The 20,273-nt window shown below is 41.8% G+C and overlaps 1 protein-coding gene across 1 annotated transcript in view; it reads left to right on the top strand.

Annotated features, from left to right (window-relative positions):
• LOC131109930 (uncharacterized) overlaps positions 1-20,084 on the top strand; it is a 29,131-nt gene extending 9,047 nt beyond the window's left edge. The window contains exons 13-47 of the mRNA XM_078788910.1: positions 133-314; positions 435-659; positions 743-852; positions 1,825-2,040; positions 2,251-2,374; positions 2,465-2,654; positions 2,722-2,869; positions 3,076-3,253; positions 4,982-5,159; positions 5,488-5,614; positions 5,714-5,833; positions 6,068-6,218; positions 7,101-7,213; positions 7,394-7,544; positions 8,174-8,422; positions 8,577-8,789; positions 9,652-9,833; positions 9,927-10,110; positions 11,032-11,174; positions 11,590-11,771; positions 13,130-13,389; positions 13,703-13,940; positions 14,017-14,200; positions 14,378-14,504; positions 14,598-14,684; positions 15,517-15,699; positions 15,785-16,062; positions 16,140-16,288; positions 16,514-16,598; positions 17,278-17,392; positions 18,500-18,631; positions 18,705-18,947; positions 19,042-19,156; positions 19,265-19,430; positions 19,491-20,084. Of these exons, the coding sequence (XP_078645036.1) occupies positions 133-314; positions 435-659; positions 743-852; positions 1,825-2,040; positions 2,251-2,374; positions 2,465-2,654; positions 2,722-2,869; positions 3,076-3,253; positions 4,982-5,159; positions 5,488-5,614; positions 5,714-5,833; positions 6,068-6,218; positions 7,101-7,213; positions 7,394-7,544; positions 8,174-8,422; positions 8,577-8,789; positions 9,652-9,833; positions 9,927-10,110; positions 11,032-11,174; positions 11,590-11,771; positions 13,130-13,389; positions 13,703-13,940; positions 14,017-14,200; positions 14,378-14,504; positions 14,598-14,684; positions 15,517-15,699; positions 15,785-16,062; positions 16,140-16,288; positions 16,514-16,598; positions 17,278-17,392; positions 18,500-18,631; positions 18,705-18,947; positions 19,042-19,156; positions 19,265-19,430; positions 19,491-19,922 (6,160 nt within the window). The 3' untranslated portion in view covers positions 19,923-20,084. The remainder of the gene's footprint in view (positions 1-132; positions 315-434; positions 660-742; positions 853-1,824; positions 2,041-2,250; positions 2,375-2,464; positions 2,655-2,721; positions 2,870-3,075; positions 3,254-4,981; positions 5,160-5,487; positions 5,615-5,713; positions 5,834-6,067; positions 6,219-7,100; positions 7,214-7,393; positions 7,545-8,173; positions 8,423-8,576; positions 8,790-9,651; positions 9,834-9,926; positions 10,111-11,031; positions 11,175-11,589; positions 11,772-13,129; positions 13,390-13,702; positions 13,941-14,016; positions 14,201-14,377; positions 14,505-14,597; positions 14,685-15,516; positions 15,700-15,784; positions 16,063-16,139; positions 16,289-16,513; positions 16,599-17,277; positions 17,393-18,499; positions 18,632-18,704; positions 18,948-19,041; positions 19,157-19,264; positions 19,431-19,490) is intronic.
• Positions 20,085-20,273: the final 189 nt, after the last annotated feature.

The raw sequence follows: 20,273 nt of genomic DNA, 5'->3' as shown, positions 1-20,273 counted from the left end.
ACTGTCAATGTATAAGAAATATGTATATGAAAATAACCTCATGGTATTATTACACAATTGCCTATGTATTTGATCGTTATATGTATTTTACTAACATTGATTACTGACAAATTTGCTTGTGTTTTACCTCAGTACCACCAGCAGTGGAAGCGGTGATGAGGCCGTGGGGCTCCTTGGGGAGATGTCAAAGATCCAGGCTTTGGCCAGCTTGCAGTCTTGTCCTTTGTTAGAGGATTTACGTGAATGGAGTCAATGGGACCTCATCTTTAAACCGTTTCATGGCTCCATCAAAGCATTTATTGAGAGAAATGCTGGTAGGTGCTTGGCAGTAATGTAAAATAATTCAAATATTTAAAAAAAATCAGGTTATGATAAATTGATACAATACTTTTTTTTACGTTTAATACGTTTTTTTTTTCATTTTAACAACACAGCTAATACAGGCGTAGCGGCACTGGAGGTGGCACCATGTTTGTTGCTCAGGATAACCACAGACACAGGTGATAAGGATTTCGCCAATGCTGCCATGACCCTTGACCCCGTCGGCACAGCTGGCCACCTGGTGTCCATTGTTGTGGCCGATGGGATCACAAATGCTCCCACAGCCCTCTTAGCCAATCACGTTCAGAGCTCCCTGGCTGCAGCTGTGGCTAAAGAAGGTAACAATCCAAGATTTTGACCTTCAATTGTTTAAATGCAGCAAAGTTAGGTTGCTAAAAAAATAAGGTTCTGGCACTTTTAGATCTGTCCCGAGCTGAAGAGGACCTGTCATGTTACAGCACAGTGGCTAATTTCCTTTTGGATTGTTTGGCTCGAATCCCAAACAGAATCTGTCAGGCTCTTTTGCAGCAGGTACGTACAATAAAGGACGCCTCCTAGTTTTTTTTTTTCATTGTGCTCGTCAACGTCAACATCCAAGTGGATTGTTAAAGCCATTTTCAGGTATATGCACAAATGTTTTCACTTGTAATGAATGACTAATGTGGTTGTTTATACTGTATAGAGGCTCCCCCAATCACTGATGCTTGATCTCGTTTATATCTTTGGTCTTAAATGAACAATTCAGGGAATAATTCCTTCCTGCAAATAGATGCCTCCTTTTCCCTTCTCAGAAGAGAAATAACTTTAGGATACTATATTATATTATATTAGGAATTAGGATATTGACCCAGCTAGGATTCTCCTACGCCCCACTTTTATTTGTAAAATTCATTTTTCGACGGAAATTATTGCTAAAAATATGTCTCGGTTATCGTATCGTACGGCCAAACAGTGCACCTAGCAAACCAGCTTAGCGAGTCGAGTACCCACACAAAACGTCCACACTTTGGTGACTCAGTCACTGTGATGAATAGATTTAGATTTACATTTAGATTTGGCACACTAGAGGCAGATTTTGGCCAGGGAATCCTTCAGTTATCTTTTTTACGTGTGTGGGTAGTTGATCATAGAATGGACACCTCTGTATCTGTCTCCTTTCTTCCTCCTAAAAAAGCACAGTGATGAGTGTCAGACTGTATTTCTCAGTGTTAGAGCGATACGCTTTGAGTTATTACTCCTCACTTATATGTATATGTATGTTGCATTGCTTTAACTACAATTATTCTTTATAAAATGTGTTCACTTTGACATGGTTGGCTGTTTGGAACAGATTGAAATTGTTGATTAATGGGACAAAACAATCAAAGGTGTTTTAAAATCCCGTCATAATAACACCTCCAGCACACAGAATGCACACCAGCGAGGTCTTTGCCGGTTAAAAAAAGCATGCTAACGTGAAGAGCATTTGCTATAATGACACTTATGTATTCATGTAAATTTCAGGTGTTTTTGGAGCCTTTTTCCAGAGTCTTGGGTCAAACCAAGTCAAAACAAGTCCTAATCGCTGTGGCTCAGTTAAACTCGAGACACATAAACTGTTTGCATCGAATGGGCATCCTCCTGGGCATCACAGAGTGGGTGAAGGACTACCAGAAAAAGCTGACACCCTCACAGTGCAAAAACGACATCTTATATACTGGGCCTTTGGTGCAAACACAGGTAAGGGAAACTGCAAACCGGTGCTTTATTTGATTTCTTGTTTTTTGTAAATCATTTCAATTGAATGCTGTTTATGCAATGATCATTTATAATTAATGTATCTATTATTTACGGGGTAAACATCTCAGTTCTACAAGAATATCAATGGCTACGGTTCAATAAGAATAATAGTGTAAAGTGATAAGGTAACGTTTACCTTTCTGACTTCAGTCTAATTTAGACTCCGAGAGCAGTAGTCTTTTGAGTCTGAACTTGAGTGAAGACGGATATCTTGACATAAACACAACCGACAGCACCCGGACCTCTCCCCATCTCAACCAGAACCCTCAACAAGGTGAACCACAGGCATAAGCATATGACATCCTGTTTTCAGGTGTACCTTGGAAACAATATGATAATTATAATTTTCCATCGGGCACTGCAGAACAACAAGAGCCGTCAGAGGAAGGATCGGATGCAGAAGAGCTGATTGAATCTGCCTCACTAACGGATGAAGAGATGTCCAGCAACAGCGACGATCAGCCAGAACGTCTGGACCCGAATGAGTTGGAGATGGCAATCAGTCAATCAGAGACCGCAGTAGATTTCCAAAGAACCATCATTGAGGAAATAAGGTTTGTGCTCTTTTCCTTATGAGTGAAGTAAAGGTATATCAGTATATTTTTATCCTCTTTACAAAAGGAAAAACGAGTTTGGTATTGGTGTGGAACTGACAGCTGAAGGGCAGAAGCTAATGCAGGTCCACCAGGAAAGGCTTGGCAGGAGCTTGGATCGTCTCTCCACGGAGCTCTACAGCAAAGACACGCATTTTGTTCTGGAACTCATTCAGGTGTTTGGACTATTAACACACTTAATGTAAAAAATAACATATTTCTCTCGCTTCTTCTGGTTCATTGGTTGTTCACGTCATTAACCAAGCTTCTATCTGCATAAAAACTGCATATAGCCTGCTTTGGAAAATTGCGTTTCCAGTACTGTTGTCCATACAATATATCATAGTTGAAATACTGTCCATTCTAACCTCCCGTTTTTCAGAATGCAGATGACAACAGTTATCCATCGGATGCTGGAGTTGTTCCAGCTCTGGCTTTTGTGGTCGAGAGGGACTGCATCACCGTTCTCAACAATGAGATCGGCTTTCAGGAGACAAACATCAGAGCCATCTGTGATGTGGGTCGTAGCACCAAGGGGAAACACAAGTATGGCTACATCGGTAAGAATGTGGATCATTCATAATCATAATTGTGTTATTATGAGCATTGAGGGGTTGCATTCAAAGACACCACAAAATGTTTTCAGTATGGGATTTCCAAGCTGGTAAGAATATTCACTTTTTTGATTATTTAGACCACACATATGTACATTAGTGTGCATCAAAAAACACAATTAATGAATTACGATATGGCTGGGTACTAAAAGTGTTCCAATATATGTAGAAACAACACATAGGAAATATTTGTCCAATACATGATTATTTAAGGGTGTTATTTATACATCTGTTTTTGTGGAATAAAGTAGTGAACAGTTCAATGGTCGCCATGGAGATTTGAGGTCAGCAAAGACTGCATCTCTAAGGTGATATTTATGTTTTTGTTGGTATTTATACTCCTATTACATATTACTAGCAAATTTGTGGTTTTGTCTTTGTAATTTGAATGATTTGTAGTCATATTTATAGGTATTTAGTGCCCATTGCCTCTACTGTAGCTAACATTAACTAGCTAAGTTTGCTAATGACAGTTAGCTAATAGCTGAGCAAGCATAACATCAACAAGAGTAATATAGAGTAGACAGTGTTACTGATGCCTCATATTTATTGAGAGTAGTACTGTAGTACTACATAATGTGATATACACTTGTCCATTTATTATTTTAGGCACACAACAACTAGTTCCTTTCAGACTAGCAGTCGCAGCTTGGTCTTTGGTCTGGGCCCCCTTTGATAACCCTATAGAAAATGATGGTATTTATACTCCTATTACATATTACTAGCAAATTTGTGGTTTTGTCTTTGTAATTTGAATGATTTGTAGTCATATTTATAGGTATTTAGTGCTCATTGCCTCTACTGTAGCTAACATTAGCTAGCTACAGTTTGCTAATGACAGTTAGCTAATAGCTGAGCAAGCATAACATCAACAAGAGTAATATAGAGTAGACAGTATTACTGATGCCCCATATTTATTGAGAGTAGTACTGTAGTCCTACATAATCTTAATATACACTTGTCCATTTATTGTTTTAGGCACACATTATTTTAGGTCTTTGGTCTGGGCCCCCTTTGATAACCCTATAGAAAATGATGCTGTATAGAAGTTCATTGTACTCAACATTTCCATGTCAACTTTTTGGCAATTAGACTAGAAATTTCCCATTTTCTGAAATTTTACAAAAGTTTATGTGTGAGGTGGCACCCCTAAATCTCAATGGATTTCCTCAAAACTTTGCAAAAGACATTTTTATGTTCATGTATCGTAAAGATGTTCAAATGTTCAGTACAACGTGTCAGAGTATTGTTCTTAAGACAACAGTTTCCACAGTTTACAAATGTTTTCTCTGAAAGTGGGGGTAAAAATGATGCGCAATGTGTTGAAACATCACCGAAGAATAGACGATGGACAGTCAGCTGCAAAGCATACATTTGGAATAACTGCAACTTATGCATGACAACAGACAAGGGAGGCAGTTTCACTCAGAAAAAGGTGAGCCCAGACAGCCAGGGCAAGTGAAATATAACTTCTAAACATTTGTGGAAAAATCTAATCCAACCTTCACTAGGGTGTATCGGGAACAGGTCGCTCGTCAATTGCAGGGCACATCTAGAAAAACAGACACACGATACGATTTTGGACAACTTTGAAAAGTAGGGAAGAAGCCACAGACTCCCTAACAGAGGTTTGAAATCTCCTAACTTTCCCAACTTTCTATTTGATCTCTGTAGGACAAAAAGGCATTGGCTTTAAGTCAGTATTCAAGGTCACAGACTGCCCAGAGATCCACTCCAACGGCTTCCACTTGTTTTTCGACAAGACCCGCGGCCCCATGGGATACATCCTCCCTCACTGGACCAATGATGAGAGGCCTTTGGACCCACTGATCAATGACACATTGCAACACAGGTGTGATAGCTCGTCATGATTTGAATGCAATCTATGAAATATTCACTGCAGTTGTTGTCTATTTTAGCAAAGGTGTCCAAACTTTTTCCACCTTGGGCTACATACAGAAAAAGGATGCAAGGACCACTTTGATATTTTATGTTAAGGAGTTATGTATATATTTCAAGAAAAACTGCATCTTTATTTCTTCATCTTTTTGACTTTATTCTTACAAAATGACTTCTGATTTGTCTATTTTTGCTGCACTTTTTCTATTTTTGCTCCCCTCCCTGACTTATAGCTGACTGCACAGTTGAAGAACGAATCTCAGCATTTTTTCTTTTACCAGCTGGAACACCAAGATCTGCCTTCCTCTGCGCTCGGAGAGCCATCAGACTCGAAATTTGTTCCATGACGTGCACCCTTCCCTGCTGCTGTTTCTGCACCGTCTGCGCTCTATCACCATCTACAATCAGGTAGCTCCGACATTTCCATGTTTTGAAAAACTGCAACGTGCAAATAAAGAAGTAGTCACGGAGTATATTTAGATGTACATCTCTCTGACATTCTTGCAGGCTGAGAACCGACTTGAGACAATGAGTCGTAAAGACCTGACTCATAATGTGCTTGAGGTGGAGCATTCCGATGGCACCGAGCGCTGGCTAGTGGTCAAAACCACACTGAAGCCCAAGATGGTGATGCACACACTTCTTACACGCTAGTTCATGGAGAAACACACTCAGATTCAAAACAATACAAAAAACACTTGAATCCATCAGAATTCTTCCTGGGAAAGAAACCTAAAAAACATCAAAATGAAAAAGCTTTTAAGCAGAATTAATAATTGCCTCGGAATTCCATGTTCGACATTTTATTAAGGTCATTTTTGTTTTATGTTTCTCTCTCTATTCTGTTTTTTCCCCCTGCAGATCAAAGAGAACGTTGAATCAACCGAGCTTGCACTGGCCTTCCAACTTGCCACCGACAGTACAGGAAGTGATGTCATATGTCAGCCACAAAAACAGCCTGTCTTCGCCTACCTGCCTCTTCGTAGCTTTGGCTTCCGCTTCATCGTTCAAGGTTTAGTTTTGCTTTATTCATATTCATAAACGATATGAATACTTCTGTACCATTTGATCACGTCATATAGAAGTACACATTTTTTAAATTAATTGGTAAGTCTACAACATGCAACCACTATTTAGTAACATTTGGCATAGCTTGTCTTGCAAAACTATGCAAAAAGCTAAAATTTTGCATGTGCAGTCCATTAAGCATTAATCCAACGAACCAATCATGGCGCCAGATTCTTCTTTTCTTAAAGTGGTGTATGATTGGGATGAAGCCTGGTGATTATGGTCTGGATCACAGCAGGAAGACAAAAGTCTTGATTTTCAAATGGGTTGAATACAGTCGCAACCTGAGCACTTTGTTCATTCATTCATTCATTTTCTACCGCTTATCCTCACAAGGGTCGTGGTGGGTGCTGGAGCCTATCCCAGCTGTCTTTCGAGCGAGCAACCATTCACACTCACATTCATACCTATGGACAATTTGGAGTGGCCAATTAACCTAGCATGTTTTTGGAATGTGGGAGGAAACCGGAGTACCCGGAGAAAACCCACGCATGCACGGGGAGAACATGCAAACGCCACACAGAGATGGCAGAGGGTGGAATTGAACCCTGGTTTCCTAGCTGTGAGGTCTAACCACTCGACCGACGTGCAGCCCACCTGTGCAATTTGGCGAAATAAAATCTATAAGATTAGAACAACGTTTCATTCAGAACTGCATGAAAACAAGAGCAGGAAACATTCAGAGATTGCTTATTTTTGCCATAGTTGGTCGAGGAAATGTCATCAAATTTCCATCTATACTCCAAATGAATAATTATGATGCTACATAACATCCAAACCCCTACACAAAAAGCCAAGCCGCTGTATTTCTCATTCTTTCATCCAGGTGACTTTGACATCCCTTCTTCTCGGGAGGATGTTGACAGGGACAGTTCATGGAACCAGTGGCTCCGATCTGAGATACCACAACTCTTCCTTCAGACCATGAAGGTCTTCATTGTAAGAGGGCATCTTCAGAACTTTTACAGCAATTCTAGTTGAACATGGATCCTAATATATAATATAATATGAATGTTATGCGGAAGCAGGTCTCCAAGCTTTTCTGAAAGAATTTCAAATATGCAATCCAACTTCCTGTCTGTTTTTCTGCTAACTGTGTTATATTCTTGCTCCTTCCAGGATCACCCAGACTTTACAGGGCTTAAGGGTCTCTGCCAGTTCCTGCAGTTTATCCCCCTGCCTGATGAGTTGCTGGACTTCTTTAAACCTGTTGCCAGTCAGATTATCCAGTTGCTCAAGGGCAAGGCCTTCCTGCCTACACTGACCTCAGGTATCGCTCACACCTGCTTGAAGCAGACATAGACTGAGAGTGAGGGTCTTGGGTCATAGCATTGAATCTAAAAATAGCCGTAAGGAGAACAATCGCCCCTCGTCCCGTTGTGCTTCCAATTTAGCGGCTTCACTCTTATGAATTATTAATACGAGTTTCCCCACAATGCATTGCGTCTGAGCAAAACATTTCATTGGAGGACAAGCAGCATAGAAATGGATGTAATGCATTGTAATGTCAACCAGAGGAGCACAGAGGGAGGCTGACATCACTGCAGTGCCCCAGTAAGCACAAATGAATGTGTTGCCTCGACCCTATGCATTATGGGAAAATGTTAAAAGACTTCAAAAGACACTCAGCCCAGAAACAGATCAGGCCAATATACCAGATAACAGTTAACAGGAAGTTTCTTGATATTTGGGACTGGTTCCTAAGCAGGCCTTAGCAAGAGGAACTCGGTTTCATATCGGAGAGCCTTTGGACGTCCAAATATCTCATTTGGTGGGCTGACCAGTCTCTGCAATTTGCACTCCCTACATCTATTAGAGTACAAACATTTCATCCATCCACATTCTGAGTTGTTTACATAATTCTAAGCACCGTCCAATCACTGACTTCCTTGCTTCCAGACGGTCAGGTTGTGTACAAGCTCCCATCCCAAGTGGCAGTCTGTCGAGATGCTGTGATCCGCAACGTGATCGGCCAAGATGAACTGGAAAAGCATCTGTCGCTATCATATCTCCATCCCGGTCTAAGCCCCGCCCCTCCTGCCTCTCTTCTTGCCCACCTGGGAGTTCGAAACCTTCGGGGCTCTGATGTTACCATAGTAACCACAGCTATGGCCAAGCAGCTGATGAGAGACCAGAGTATCCACACTGGTGAGTGGATTTCTACGTTAAGGGGCGTGATAAAGTTAACCCGTGACTGCTACGGTTATTTACAAATATATATAAAAACATACATTATTGGTGGTTGTTGTCACGTAGATGTCGATAAATATGCTAAAGAAAATATGTGTGAATCCTTCTCTAGATGCTGGCCTGTGTCAGTTGGCCAGACTTCTTGTTTGCAACTTCAGAGCTGTGGAGCACGGCTATGGGGAAGGAGATGCAATTTTACAGAGTCTTCGGAGCCTACCCATAATTCCTCTGGCTGATGGACGGGTGGTGGCACTAGATGGGGAAGGCGTGTTCTTCCCAATGGAAGAAAGCAAGACCAAGAAAAAGACACATGAAGCCCAAACTGGTAATTATTGACTTGACAGTTTCTATATTTTAAGCTTTGACTCAAACTCTCAATGATCCTTTTATGCATTTTGATTTTATCTTATGTATTTCTTATGAGTTCCTAACTTCACGACAGAGCTGGTTTTCCTTTTGAGACGAGCACCCACTCCAGCAGTATCGTAGGAAACAGGAAAGATGCACAGTAGCTTTGCTTTTATTGCTTTTATACACGCTTTGGTTTTTAAATTGATTTGAACCTTTTCCTGCCAAAAAACAAATATTGAAGGATCTTAGTGATAGGTGGGGCATGATACCATATCAGTGAAGGTAGGCTTCCAGGTCAGTGAGTGCAGTGGACTGCAGTGTTCTGTGTGGGTGCCATGGGAAGTCAAGTGTACAAAGTTGTGTGTGAGAGCAGAACCCACAGAGCGAATCACTGTGAACTCTTTTAAAATATTCAGTGTGGGAATGTAGGCCACCAACAGTCTTTTGTAACACGTCACAAAAATGTCTTTAAACATCCATTGTCATATTTACCGTAGCTTTAATTTATTTACCTAGCTTAGGACTAGGACCTAGGACTTTTCTTTTTTTTTACGCGAGAGGCACAAACAGGTGATGATGCAACTCCACAATACAAGAGAGCACCTGGGGTGCAGTTTTAGGCGGAATAAAAGTCCACGAGAAAAGTCGGATTCATTGAATTTTTATCTTATTTCTGATGTATCGCTAATATAAAGATTAAATATATCAACATGTGAAGCGTGAACATGAGAGACCATCTCCACACTACGTAAGAGCTTCAATACTGTGCAGGGACTTTGATAACTTCTTGAGATTGGCAACTGACCTCAAATGTGTGATGTCTTCTCAACCTTCAGAATATTTGTGTGCATTGTACAAAGATGTAAACGTCATACATCCGTCTCTTCTGAGCTGTGTGGAGCCTTTGGAAAGTCAGCAGCTGCAGGAGCTGCTGAGGAGACTGGGAGTTCATCAGTTTGAAGCCCAAGAGCTGCTGGAGCAGCACATCTACCCAACACTACAAAACCAAAAATGGAAGGTACATACAGTACATGTATAGCCTTGATTTGTTGATATGGGAAATTGTATTATCATAATGCCATTGCTGTCCTAATTTCACCTGTGGTCACAGTCTAAACCGGAGGAGGTGGTAGTCAGTTACTTGGTGTTCATCAAGCAGCACTGCACCTCCAGCCAGGAGTACTCCGACATTGCAATGCCCGTCCTCACCAACAAGGGGCTGCTGTGCCCACGCCAAGACCGGGTACACTTCTCTGAAGCCTATGACAACGTAGACCTAACAAAGACATTGCCTGGTACACCCGCACACACATGCACTCACAACCTTAATCTGCTTTTGTTGTAATAATAACAATAATAATAATAATAATAATAATAATAGTAATTGTAATTATTATTATTATTATTATTATTATTATTATTATTATTATTATTATTATTATTATTAAGTATATTATTTACGTATTATTAAAAATGGCGTCATTGAGAAATGACATCAACAATCAAGATGGCAATTTTTTGGGCAGCCTTATGGTACATACATTCATTATGTAGCCCCTGATTTTGTATTTTATTATTATTATATATTATTATAATAATATCTTATATTATAATTATATTATATTATAATTATAATATTATAATAATAATTTTTTTTTACAAAAAGCAAAAACTCCAAAAAAATACATTTTTTTATTATTATATATTATAGTAACATCTTATAATGATATTATAATTATAATATATATATAATAATATTTTATTATTATATTATATTATTATATATATGGTATATATATATAATATATATTATAATAATATATTATAATATTATAATAATAATAATAATACAAAACCAGGGGCTACATAATGAATATATGTACCATAGGGCTGCCCAAAAAAATTGCCATCTTGATTGTTGATGTCATTTCTCAATGACGCCATTTTTAATAATACGTAAATGTTACCAAATGAGCTACATCGCAATGGTGCCCTTTTCCTCACGTCAGCAATTAATGTCAATAATTCATTGACAATTTCTATACATTTTATCCCACCTTTTAGCAGGGCCAAATGTAATGAATTCTACACCTTTACTGCCTTAGAATGTTGAGTTGTATTCATTGATCATACTGTTTTTATTGTTTCGTACGTTTTGTTGTTGTTGCAGTGATAACCTCTAGTGTGTTTTATCTACCTTGCCACCCATCAACCAGGCTGTGACTGGGTTCTGCTGAGCCCCAGCTATGTGCAGGCAGACCATGATATCGCAGGATGGAGGCAACTGTTCAGCAGACTGGGCGTCAGAGATGGCCTCATCATCCGAAAAGAGAGACAGACGCTAACGCCCAAAGAACTGGTGAGAACAATATCATCGGAAAACAGAAGGACGCTACAAAACTACTGTCCCTTTAAAATTCCTTATTCTCATTCCTGCTCCTATTCTCTCTGGCCAAAGTCCCACATAAATGTGGAATGGTTGCAGTAGTTTGGGGTTTTCATTTTCATTTGAATTGTATAAGTGTTGCCTGACTCAGACAGGAACTTGTGTACTCGTCGCTGTTTTGCAAGTGACAAGAAAAAGCAGGTGGCAAATGGGGACGATTTGAAGCTCAGCAGGTCGTAATTCCAGAGGCCTGTTTTAGCTTGAGCTGCAACCAGAAGGCAATGTGGATTTGTCGTGATGTTACATGCAGTACATAGATACCACATTAGAGGTTGACAACATTGTCACACATTCCGAAGAACTTGAAATGATATTTTACACTTCCCAGGCCTCCAGTCCCTGGTCAGTGGAAAGCGCCACGTGGCCCCAAACTTGTGGGGAAAACTACGTGCTTGACGACTACCCTTGTGAGGAGTTCCATGCTTTGGCCACTGCCCAGCTCGACGCCCCCCGCCTCCTGGATCAGAGAAGGGCATTGCTAAATCTGCTGGCCACCAACTGGGACACAGGGTAACGCACATTTCTTCTTCAGAGTCATGTCCTGTCATATGAATATTGTCCCATTTGATAAACAAGTGCAGAGGTAATCACATAATGTCTAGACTGAAGCAGATAATGGCGCTCATGTCTGTCAGGGTCAGATTAATCCTTTCTAATGTGGCCATTTGGCGATTAATGGTGCTCACGCTTTTGTGTCTTTTCTATAGAATCAGTCATCAGAGACTTTTCTTTGAGGTTTTAGTTTTAGGGATCAGTTTGTTTGGATCTTTTTTCAACGCCTTAGTACAGGGGTCTCAAACTCAATTTCAGTGCTTCAGTGGGGGCCACTGAAGCTCGGGTCTGGGTGAGACTGGGCCGCATCAGGTTTTCCAAAAAAAAAAAAACGCATTTATTAAAAACAAAAAATTTTAAAAAACTTTGCCTTGGTTCCAATTTTCTACAATAAAAGCACTGATAAAATTTTCCACTGTTCTCAAGTATCGTACTTTTTATTTTTCTACACAAAATAAGATGAAAAATAAATAAACAAATAAAGAAAATCAATCAATCAGTAATAAATAAATAAATATAATAATAAAACGGCAAATAATAAAAACTTAAGAAACCACATATAGTTGGTGGGTAGACAAATTATTTTTTAAAAAATTATTATTAAAATGAACAAAGCATTATTAGAGCCCTGTAGACATGACAAAACACGACTATAGTCACATTTATACTCTTTTTATTTACAACATATTGCGCAACTGCAGGGTCTTGAGACACATGCTAACTCGCAAACAAGAGAGCTAGCGACCTAAACGGTAGCCTTCAAGTTATTTCCTTTAAACTTAAATAGCCAAAAACGTACCACTTCCACACGGATAAGGAGGATAATTATTAACAGTTATTTAACCTTTAACATGAACATTAATCAAACGTAATAATTTTTTCTGGGTACATGATACCATACAGCATCCATATCAAACTTGCGCGGGCCGCACTAACATTAAACTTTCATATCAAGGCCAAATGTGGCCCGCAGGACACTAGTTTGAGACCCCTGTCTTAGTATCTATCTGTATCATATCAGTAATGTTGGAGCAGTTTGCAGATACATGATGACCGGCATTTATTACACTGCAGACAAAATAGTTTTTCATTAGAGCATAAGTAGGAATTTGTTCATACATTCAGTATCCCTCGCCGTCGAATGAGGAAATGTAGGTCACGCAGTCCTGCCGCTTTGTTGAGCCGTGCAAAGCGGCATCAACATCACTCAACCAGAATGCTTCATCTGATCATGCATGCTTCTGCAGCATTTATGTTCTTCACTTCCAGCGAGGCAGCGTTCCAAAATCCTAACTTCCTGTCACGCATGGTTCCAGACATTGCTACTCGCAGTACCTCACAGCCGAAGTGATCCACGGCAATGGACGGCCAATCAGGACGACCAAGTCTTCCTTCTACCATTTCCTGTGTCGTCTTAAATGGATGCCGGCCTATCGCCCACAGCAAGGAAAAACTCCAGAGATAAAGTACCTGTGTCCAAACTCAGTCTATCTGAACTCAAGTGAGATCACCGGCCTACTGGGGACGCATGTCGATTACGTGGAAATGGACCCCAGCGAGTTCAGCAGGGCCGTGGGTAATACAGCAGTTGGGTTCATGTTTATCGTCTAGCGCCGGGGTGTCCGTATTTTATCGTCCATATACAATCAAATACTAAATACTACAATAATATGCGTGCATGTGTAAGGTTAATTAGCCACCACAAATTGTCCATAGGTATGAATGGGAGTGTAAATGGTTTGTCCAGGGTGTACCCCGCCTCTCGCCCAAAGTCAGCTGGGATAGGCTCCAGCATACCCGTGACCTTAATGAGGATAAGCAGCATAGGAAATGGATGTATTATTATTTTCCCATAATATTTATTTAACTTCTACAACCGTGTCTTTCAGGTGTGAGACAAAACGTGTCAGCGGATGCCCTAATTGGCTATCTGAAGGAGTGGTGCATCAAACCAGCAGCAGACCACCAAGAGTTACCTGGCGACGTGTCCGAGGGGGCACATTTTACAACCACAGTTCAGCACATCCACAACATCTACACCTACCTACAGAAAAACAGCCCCCAGAGCAGCCTGAAGGAGCTCTTCCAGCACAATCCAGCAGTATTTGTACACCAGGAGTACAGCAAGTACGTCCCAGTGTGGGTCGGGGGTATTGATTGTTGGAATCGGCCCGCTTGTCACAAACTAAACTGTTTTTCACAGGCAGAGTAACGACTGGTGTTCGGGGCGCTTCTACCACCTGAGGGATGTGTGCTGGAGTGACCCCACTCGTATGTTCCAGCGCTACAGACCGCTAATTCAGGGACCTGACAGTCCTGTAGAAGATCCCAAAGTCCTGGATCCGTTCTATAGCAAACTGGAAGGCATGAGGGATTTCTTCATCAGGGTATGTGTACTTTTAATGGGTGGACTATTTCAGGTGGTTCTAGTTTAGTTCAAACCCAGAACCAAAGCTGGGTTCATGCTTCTTTATGGTTCTTTAGTGTCCCAAACTCCTGTTATTAATGTCGTCATCATATCAGCGAATCAGCTTAATGTTGTTGTTCCTGATGCTAATGCACAGCTGTTGAACGTGGACGCCAGCCCCAACATGGAGCAATATGTCGGACTTTTGGAAGTCATCGCCTCATCGTCTCCCATCCCAGCCGCTGAAGTGCTGCAGGACGTGTCCGTGCTCTACGCCACACTCGGTAACGATTGCATTGGTCTCATCGTCGACTCCTTTAGCTTAACCTAGAATGTGCTACATTTGGATAGACGGTCTTTTTCTGAATGTCTGACAGCCGACAAGTGTAAAATCCAAGTGCACGGCGAACACGAAGACGTGCCTCAGTCTGGACTTGATGGCAGTTGCTGCTCCACCTTGAAAGGTGAGCGAGGAGCGTTTGTGTTATTTTTTTGCGACAAAAGATGTGATTGCTTATTTTTGCCAAAATCCATATGTGGTCTTCAGACTATGCTAATGCTAATGCTAATACAGGGAAAGAAAGAAGAAAAATAAAATGCAAGGATGAAGAGTCTTGAACCAGTCATGATGTGCTATATATACCACAAGGACAATAATAATAATACTGTCATTTTAGTAGCATAAAGTTGAAATATTCAAGAAAAATATGAATCCCACTATATTATATATATACCCATTATGTCATTGTATGCTCATATTACCTCGTACTTTGGTACTAGGTACATTATTTAAAATAAATAAATAAATAAATAAACCTTAAACTGTATTATGGAAAGCAGGAAGTGAACAAATGTAACAGTTACTGATTGTAAAAGTACCAGATGGAGGGGTAGGATTTAATAAGCTTTGCTTCTTCCTACTCCTTTTGGACATGTGGAACTGTGAACTGATTATGGGATGCATTCAATTGTAATCTGATGCATGTTCAAATTAAATTAAATTAAAACCATTACCATTACCAATACTAACGCTCTAGTGCAGGGGTGTCCAAACCTTTGCACACTGAATAATCAAAGAATGCATGTTGCTGCGTCCCTACTGAGGATAAGCAGCATAGAATATGGACGGATGAACGTTGAACTGTATTTTTTTAGAGTGTGCCGAGAGCCAATCAAATAACAAACTAACATACTCTAAGCTCCAACGCCATTCGTTCCACTTTCGATTACCGCTTGACATCCTCCCTGGTGGACGTATGTCTGCATTTACGACGTCTGCTCTTTCTGGTCATTCAGGCATGGTGTCGGACAAGAGAGTGTTCCCCACCAAGGATAAGAGCTGGGTGACTCTGGCACGTAAGCCCATGATCGCTGACAGTAAAGAGCTGGAGAAGATCTTTAAACCCCACAAGGAAGTCTGCCTGCTCAACCTGCCGCCTGCAGAGAAGATTGCACCGAGGAAGAATACAGGCTACTCTGGTACGCTGATAAAATATGATCAGATATGATATTTATGCTAATAAAATGACTATATTATTATTATTATTGTCCTTGTGGCTGCCAGCGAGGACAGCGCCTGAAGAACCAGGCGTTCCTGCTTTCAGTGAAACGGACAGACTGACGTTCATGAAGATCTGCAATATCCGTCTGCTGTCTCAGTGTGTCAAGATGGAGCCCCAGACAGAGGACTGGAGGCCCTCTCCCCCCATGCAGGCCATGGTACGATCCCTGATCCCCCATGTTCAGAAATTCCTCTACCATCACGAGGAGCTGGTGGACGTCTATTCCGAACTCATCCAGGACGACATCGCGGCCAAAATCAAGCGGCTTAAATTTGCACAGGTCAGCATGCATCCTTGAAACGCTTTAGGATCCAAGTGGTCTCAGTGGACTGCAGGTTCCGTGTGGATTGTTTCCAGGTGGGTAAACTGTACATCCGCTACCAGCTGGATCTGGAGGACGGTGACGATGCCGTCGTGGAAATAGTAGACGTCATATGTTTGTTGAAGGATAAGAAGGAGCTGTACATCCAGAAAGATCACCTCACGGCCAAGCTGGACATCTGCAGGTTTGCATGATGATGATGATGATGATGATGATGATGATGATGATGATAGCTTGGAATACCGTCATACTACTTTCAGCCCTTGCCGACAGTCCCATAGGGTACCGTTTGTTTACCAAAAGTCTCAGACGTCCTAGTGCTTATTTCTTGCAGTGTTCAATCACCCCCCAATGTGTACATTATGTGTATATGTGTGTGTGTGTGTGTGTGTGTGTGTGTGTCTTCCAGGGAGCTGGTGAAACTGTTTTGCCACGAGAGCGGCCACAGGAAGGAGCTGATGAATTTCCTGAGTGGGCTGATCGCATCGCTCAATGTAAGAAATATGTGACCATGAATTGATCACTAATCCACTTTCACTGACAAGAGAACTTTGCTCGCTCGTAAGGAGGAATGGACGTTCACATTGCTTGATGGTGGTGATGATGATGATGATGATGATGATGATGATGATTTGTCTTTCACCATCCTTGACTATGCTTGTGTGCTTCATTTCTTCTGGGAGTCTACAAGGATGTTTGTACAGTCAGATCAAAGGTCCATGTGATGGGACGTTTCAATAAAACGTCCATCAAACGTGCAGCAGCGTGCAGATGCATGCGCAGGTCGTCAGCACATGGCTGAGGCCTTTTGCTTGAATTGCTCGTGTAGCTCTAGACCCACAATATAAACCATATAGACCCACAATATAAACCATATAGACCCACAATATAAACCATATAGACCCACAATATAAACCATATAGACCCACAATATAGACCATATAGACCCACAATATAAACCATATAGACCCACAATATAGACCATATAGACCCACAATATAAACCATATAGACCCACAATATAAACCATATAGACCCACAATATAAACCATATAGACCCACAATATAGACCATATAGAACCACAATATAGACCATATAGACCCACAATATAGACCATATAGACCCACCATATAGCCAATATAGCATCCTAACATGACCTTAACCACACTCTAGGACCCAGGAGCCCTGAAGAGATTCTTAATGAAGGAGGACATCAGCGAGCTGCCCAGTGATCAGGAACAGTGGGAAGTCCCAGAGTCCCCTAGGCCGGAAGTGACCTTGGAAAGACGTAAGGACATGTTAAACTTTATAGAACTTTATAGAACTCTATAGTCTGTATGTTTATAGGGCCATAGAACCCTATATGTAGTCTGTATGTTTATAGGGCCATAGAACTCTATAGTCTGCATGTTTATAGGGCCATAGAACTGTATATATAGTCTGTATATTTATAGGGCCATAGAACTCTATAGTCAGTATGTTTATAGGGCCATAGAACTCTATAATCCGTATATTTATAGGGCATAGAACTCTATAGTCTATATGTTTATAGGGCCATAGAACTCTATATGTAGTCTATATGTTTATGGGGCCATAGAACTCTATAGTCGGTATGTTTATAGGGCCATAGAACTCTATAGTCTATATGTTTATAGGGCCATAGAACTCTATAGTCGGTATGTTTATAGGGCCATAGAACTCTATAGTCTATATGTTTATAGGGCCATAGAACTCTATAGTCTATATGTTTATAGGGCCATAGAACTCTATAGTCGGTATGTTTATAGGGCCATAGAACTCTATAGTCTATATGTTTATAGGGCCATAGAACTCTATAGTCGGTATGTTTATAGGGCCATAGAACTCTATAGTCTATATGTTTATAGGGCCATAGAACTCTATAGTCGGTATGTTTATAGGGCCATAGAACTCTATAGTCTATATGTTTATAGGGCCATAGAACTCTATAGTCTGTGTGCCTTGAACAATTGCTCCAAATCATGTCAAATGTCTGGGATTGAAGAAAATGAAATGGGTGCTTATGGAGTGATGAATAGTCCCATTCCAGCAAAGTAGCGGAGTGACGGGCGTGTGGCGTTTGTGCAGAGTGTGAAATGAATCCTAAAAAAACACAAATGAGTTGAGTGTACTGAAATCTGTGAAATACTGCGTGTCTGCCGTTGGTCCTGGTGTTTGTGTGACACCGTCACCCTCCCGTATTTGAAAGGTTCCTATTTTTAGGGATGCATTAAAATGCGCTCACGCACACACGTTGGCCGGGTTATTCCTTCCATGTGTTAATTTGCTCTTTGGTCCCGGCAAAGGAGCCAGAGGAACACACTAATGGACAATGATTCTATTTGATCTTTTTGTGAATATAAATGCTCTTTTCCAGTGTCATCAAGATGTCCTGCTGCCACCAGCTCCCCGAGAGAGATATCTCGGCCTGAACAACAAGATGGCGAGAAGACACTCATTTCCTGGCCTCCACGAGCACCTCTTGTCAATACAGGAGGCTGTCACACAGGTAGACGCCTGAAGATGACTAATACAAAAAAACACACATTCCCTTCACTTCTCACTTCCTGTTTTCGCCGCAGGCCATGCAGATGAAGCGGCGGTAGAAACCGTCTTGAAGATGTGGCCACCTCCTGCCGCGCCACAAGACAAAGACCCAGAGAAGAACGCGTCAGTCATTCCTCAGAATCCCAACAATAGTAACACCGAGAGGGAACAACAATTCAAGAACAGCAGCAGCAGACCTGCAGAACAAGCAGGACTTCCCAGAACCACCACTCAGCCATGCCCGTCCCAGGCCGTTGCCGACGCTACACAAGCTCCAGGTGATAGCCTCCTGATAACTCCTCATATACCGGAATCATGAATATTTATTTCCACGCTGCCGCTGCCTCACACTTCCCATGTGGTCGCATACAGAACGCCGTCCCGAAACCGTCAAATGTAACAACAAAGAGGGTGGAGAGCAAAGTCTGGCAGATCCCGAACCGCCTCAGAGTTCTCCATCTGTGCAGCCCACCCCAGCAGACACCATGTACTCTTCATGTCCTCCTTCCTATAAATACACATTTAAAAAGTCCATCTCCACTCCCACGTTTTTTTCCACTGATTCAGACTGATTCTATTTTTATATCGCCTACAGTCCGGTCCCAGACGCTGTGGTACTGCCCAGCACATTCAAGGGCTCGGAAGATATCACAGATGCCCAGAGACCCCCTCGAAACCTGGAATTCCCCATCTGGAACAAAGTCCAACCCCTCCAGGCCACAATTGAGGACTTGGACCTGCCCTGCCAGAGACCCAGCACTGTCAGTACTTCTTTAGAGATGTTTTTGATGCTGGAGGTTCACTGCTTGGTTCTCATGTAGGTTGTGCTATCGGAGGACCAGAGGAACTTGACTGCCGTGGGCATGTGGGGGGAGCTGCTGGTTAACTCCTTCCTTTGCCAGTGGCGGGACAGCACCGACCCACGCCGACCCACTGAGGTGGTGTGGTGCAACCAGAGCGGCGAAAGCGGGCATCCATATGACTTTGAGCTGACGTTCAAGCCGCCGGGAGGAGAACACTGCGACGACGCGCCGGATGTGGTGTACGTGGAGGTGAAGTCCACCATGAAGAAAGAGAGGTCCTTCATCGTCCTCTCTGCCAACGAGCTGAGCTTCGCGCTAACGAGGAAAGAGCGCTACCACATCTTCAGGGTGTACAACGCCGGAGACGCCGACAAGGTGCGCTTGTGTCGCATCCAGAACCTGGCACAGCAACTCCACACCAAGACCCTGGAGCTCTATCTCTTTGTCTGATGTTTCTCACCTGCCTTTTAGTGCACTTGTATTGCAATATCTACTGTCCTACTTTTACTCCGTTTTTTGGTGTAGTACAATTTTTACATTTTAAGCCTCGTCTCACTGAACCTTCTCAATCTGCACACCTTTTTCGATAAAGACATTTCTCGTGTAAGTGCATTTGTCTCCTGATTTTTAAATTTTTTAAAGCCTGCCTGTGGCTCATCACGGTGCGCGTGCACCGAGGAAAGCGTGGAACTGACAGATAAAGCGATTATATGCCGAGTCAAGTCGAGTGGAAGTGGAGCTGAGTGGACAGGCTCCTTACAGGACTTCACGCTGTTGTGGTAATTACACTGTCACACAGAA

Source organism: Doryrhamphus excisus, linkage group LG2 (assembly GCF_037039965.1).
Source record: "Doryrhamphus excisus strain RoL-2023G ecotype Guam linkage group LG2, RoL_Dexc_Guam_v1.1, whole genome shotgun sequence".
In the NCBI taxonomy this organism is placed as follows: Eukaryota; Metazoa; Chordata; class Actinopteri; order Syngnathiformes; family Syngnathidae; genus Doryrhamphus; species Doryrhamphus excisus.
The sequence above is the reverse complement of the archived record's forward strand: the minus strand, read 5'-3'. Positions and strand labels throughout refer to the sequence as shown.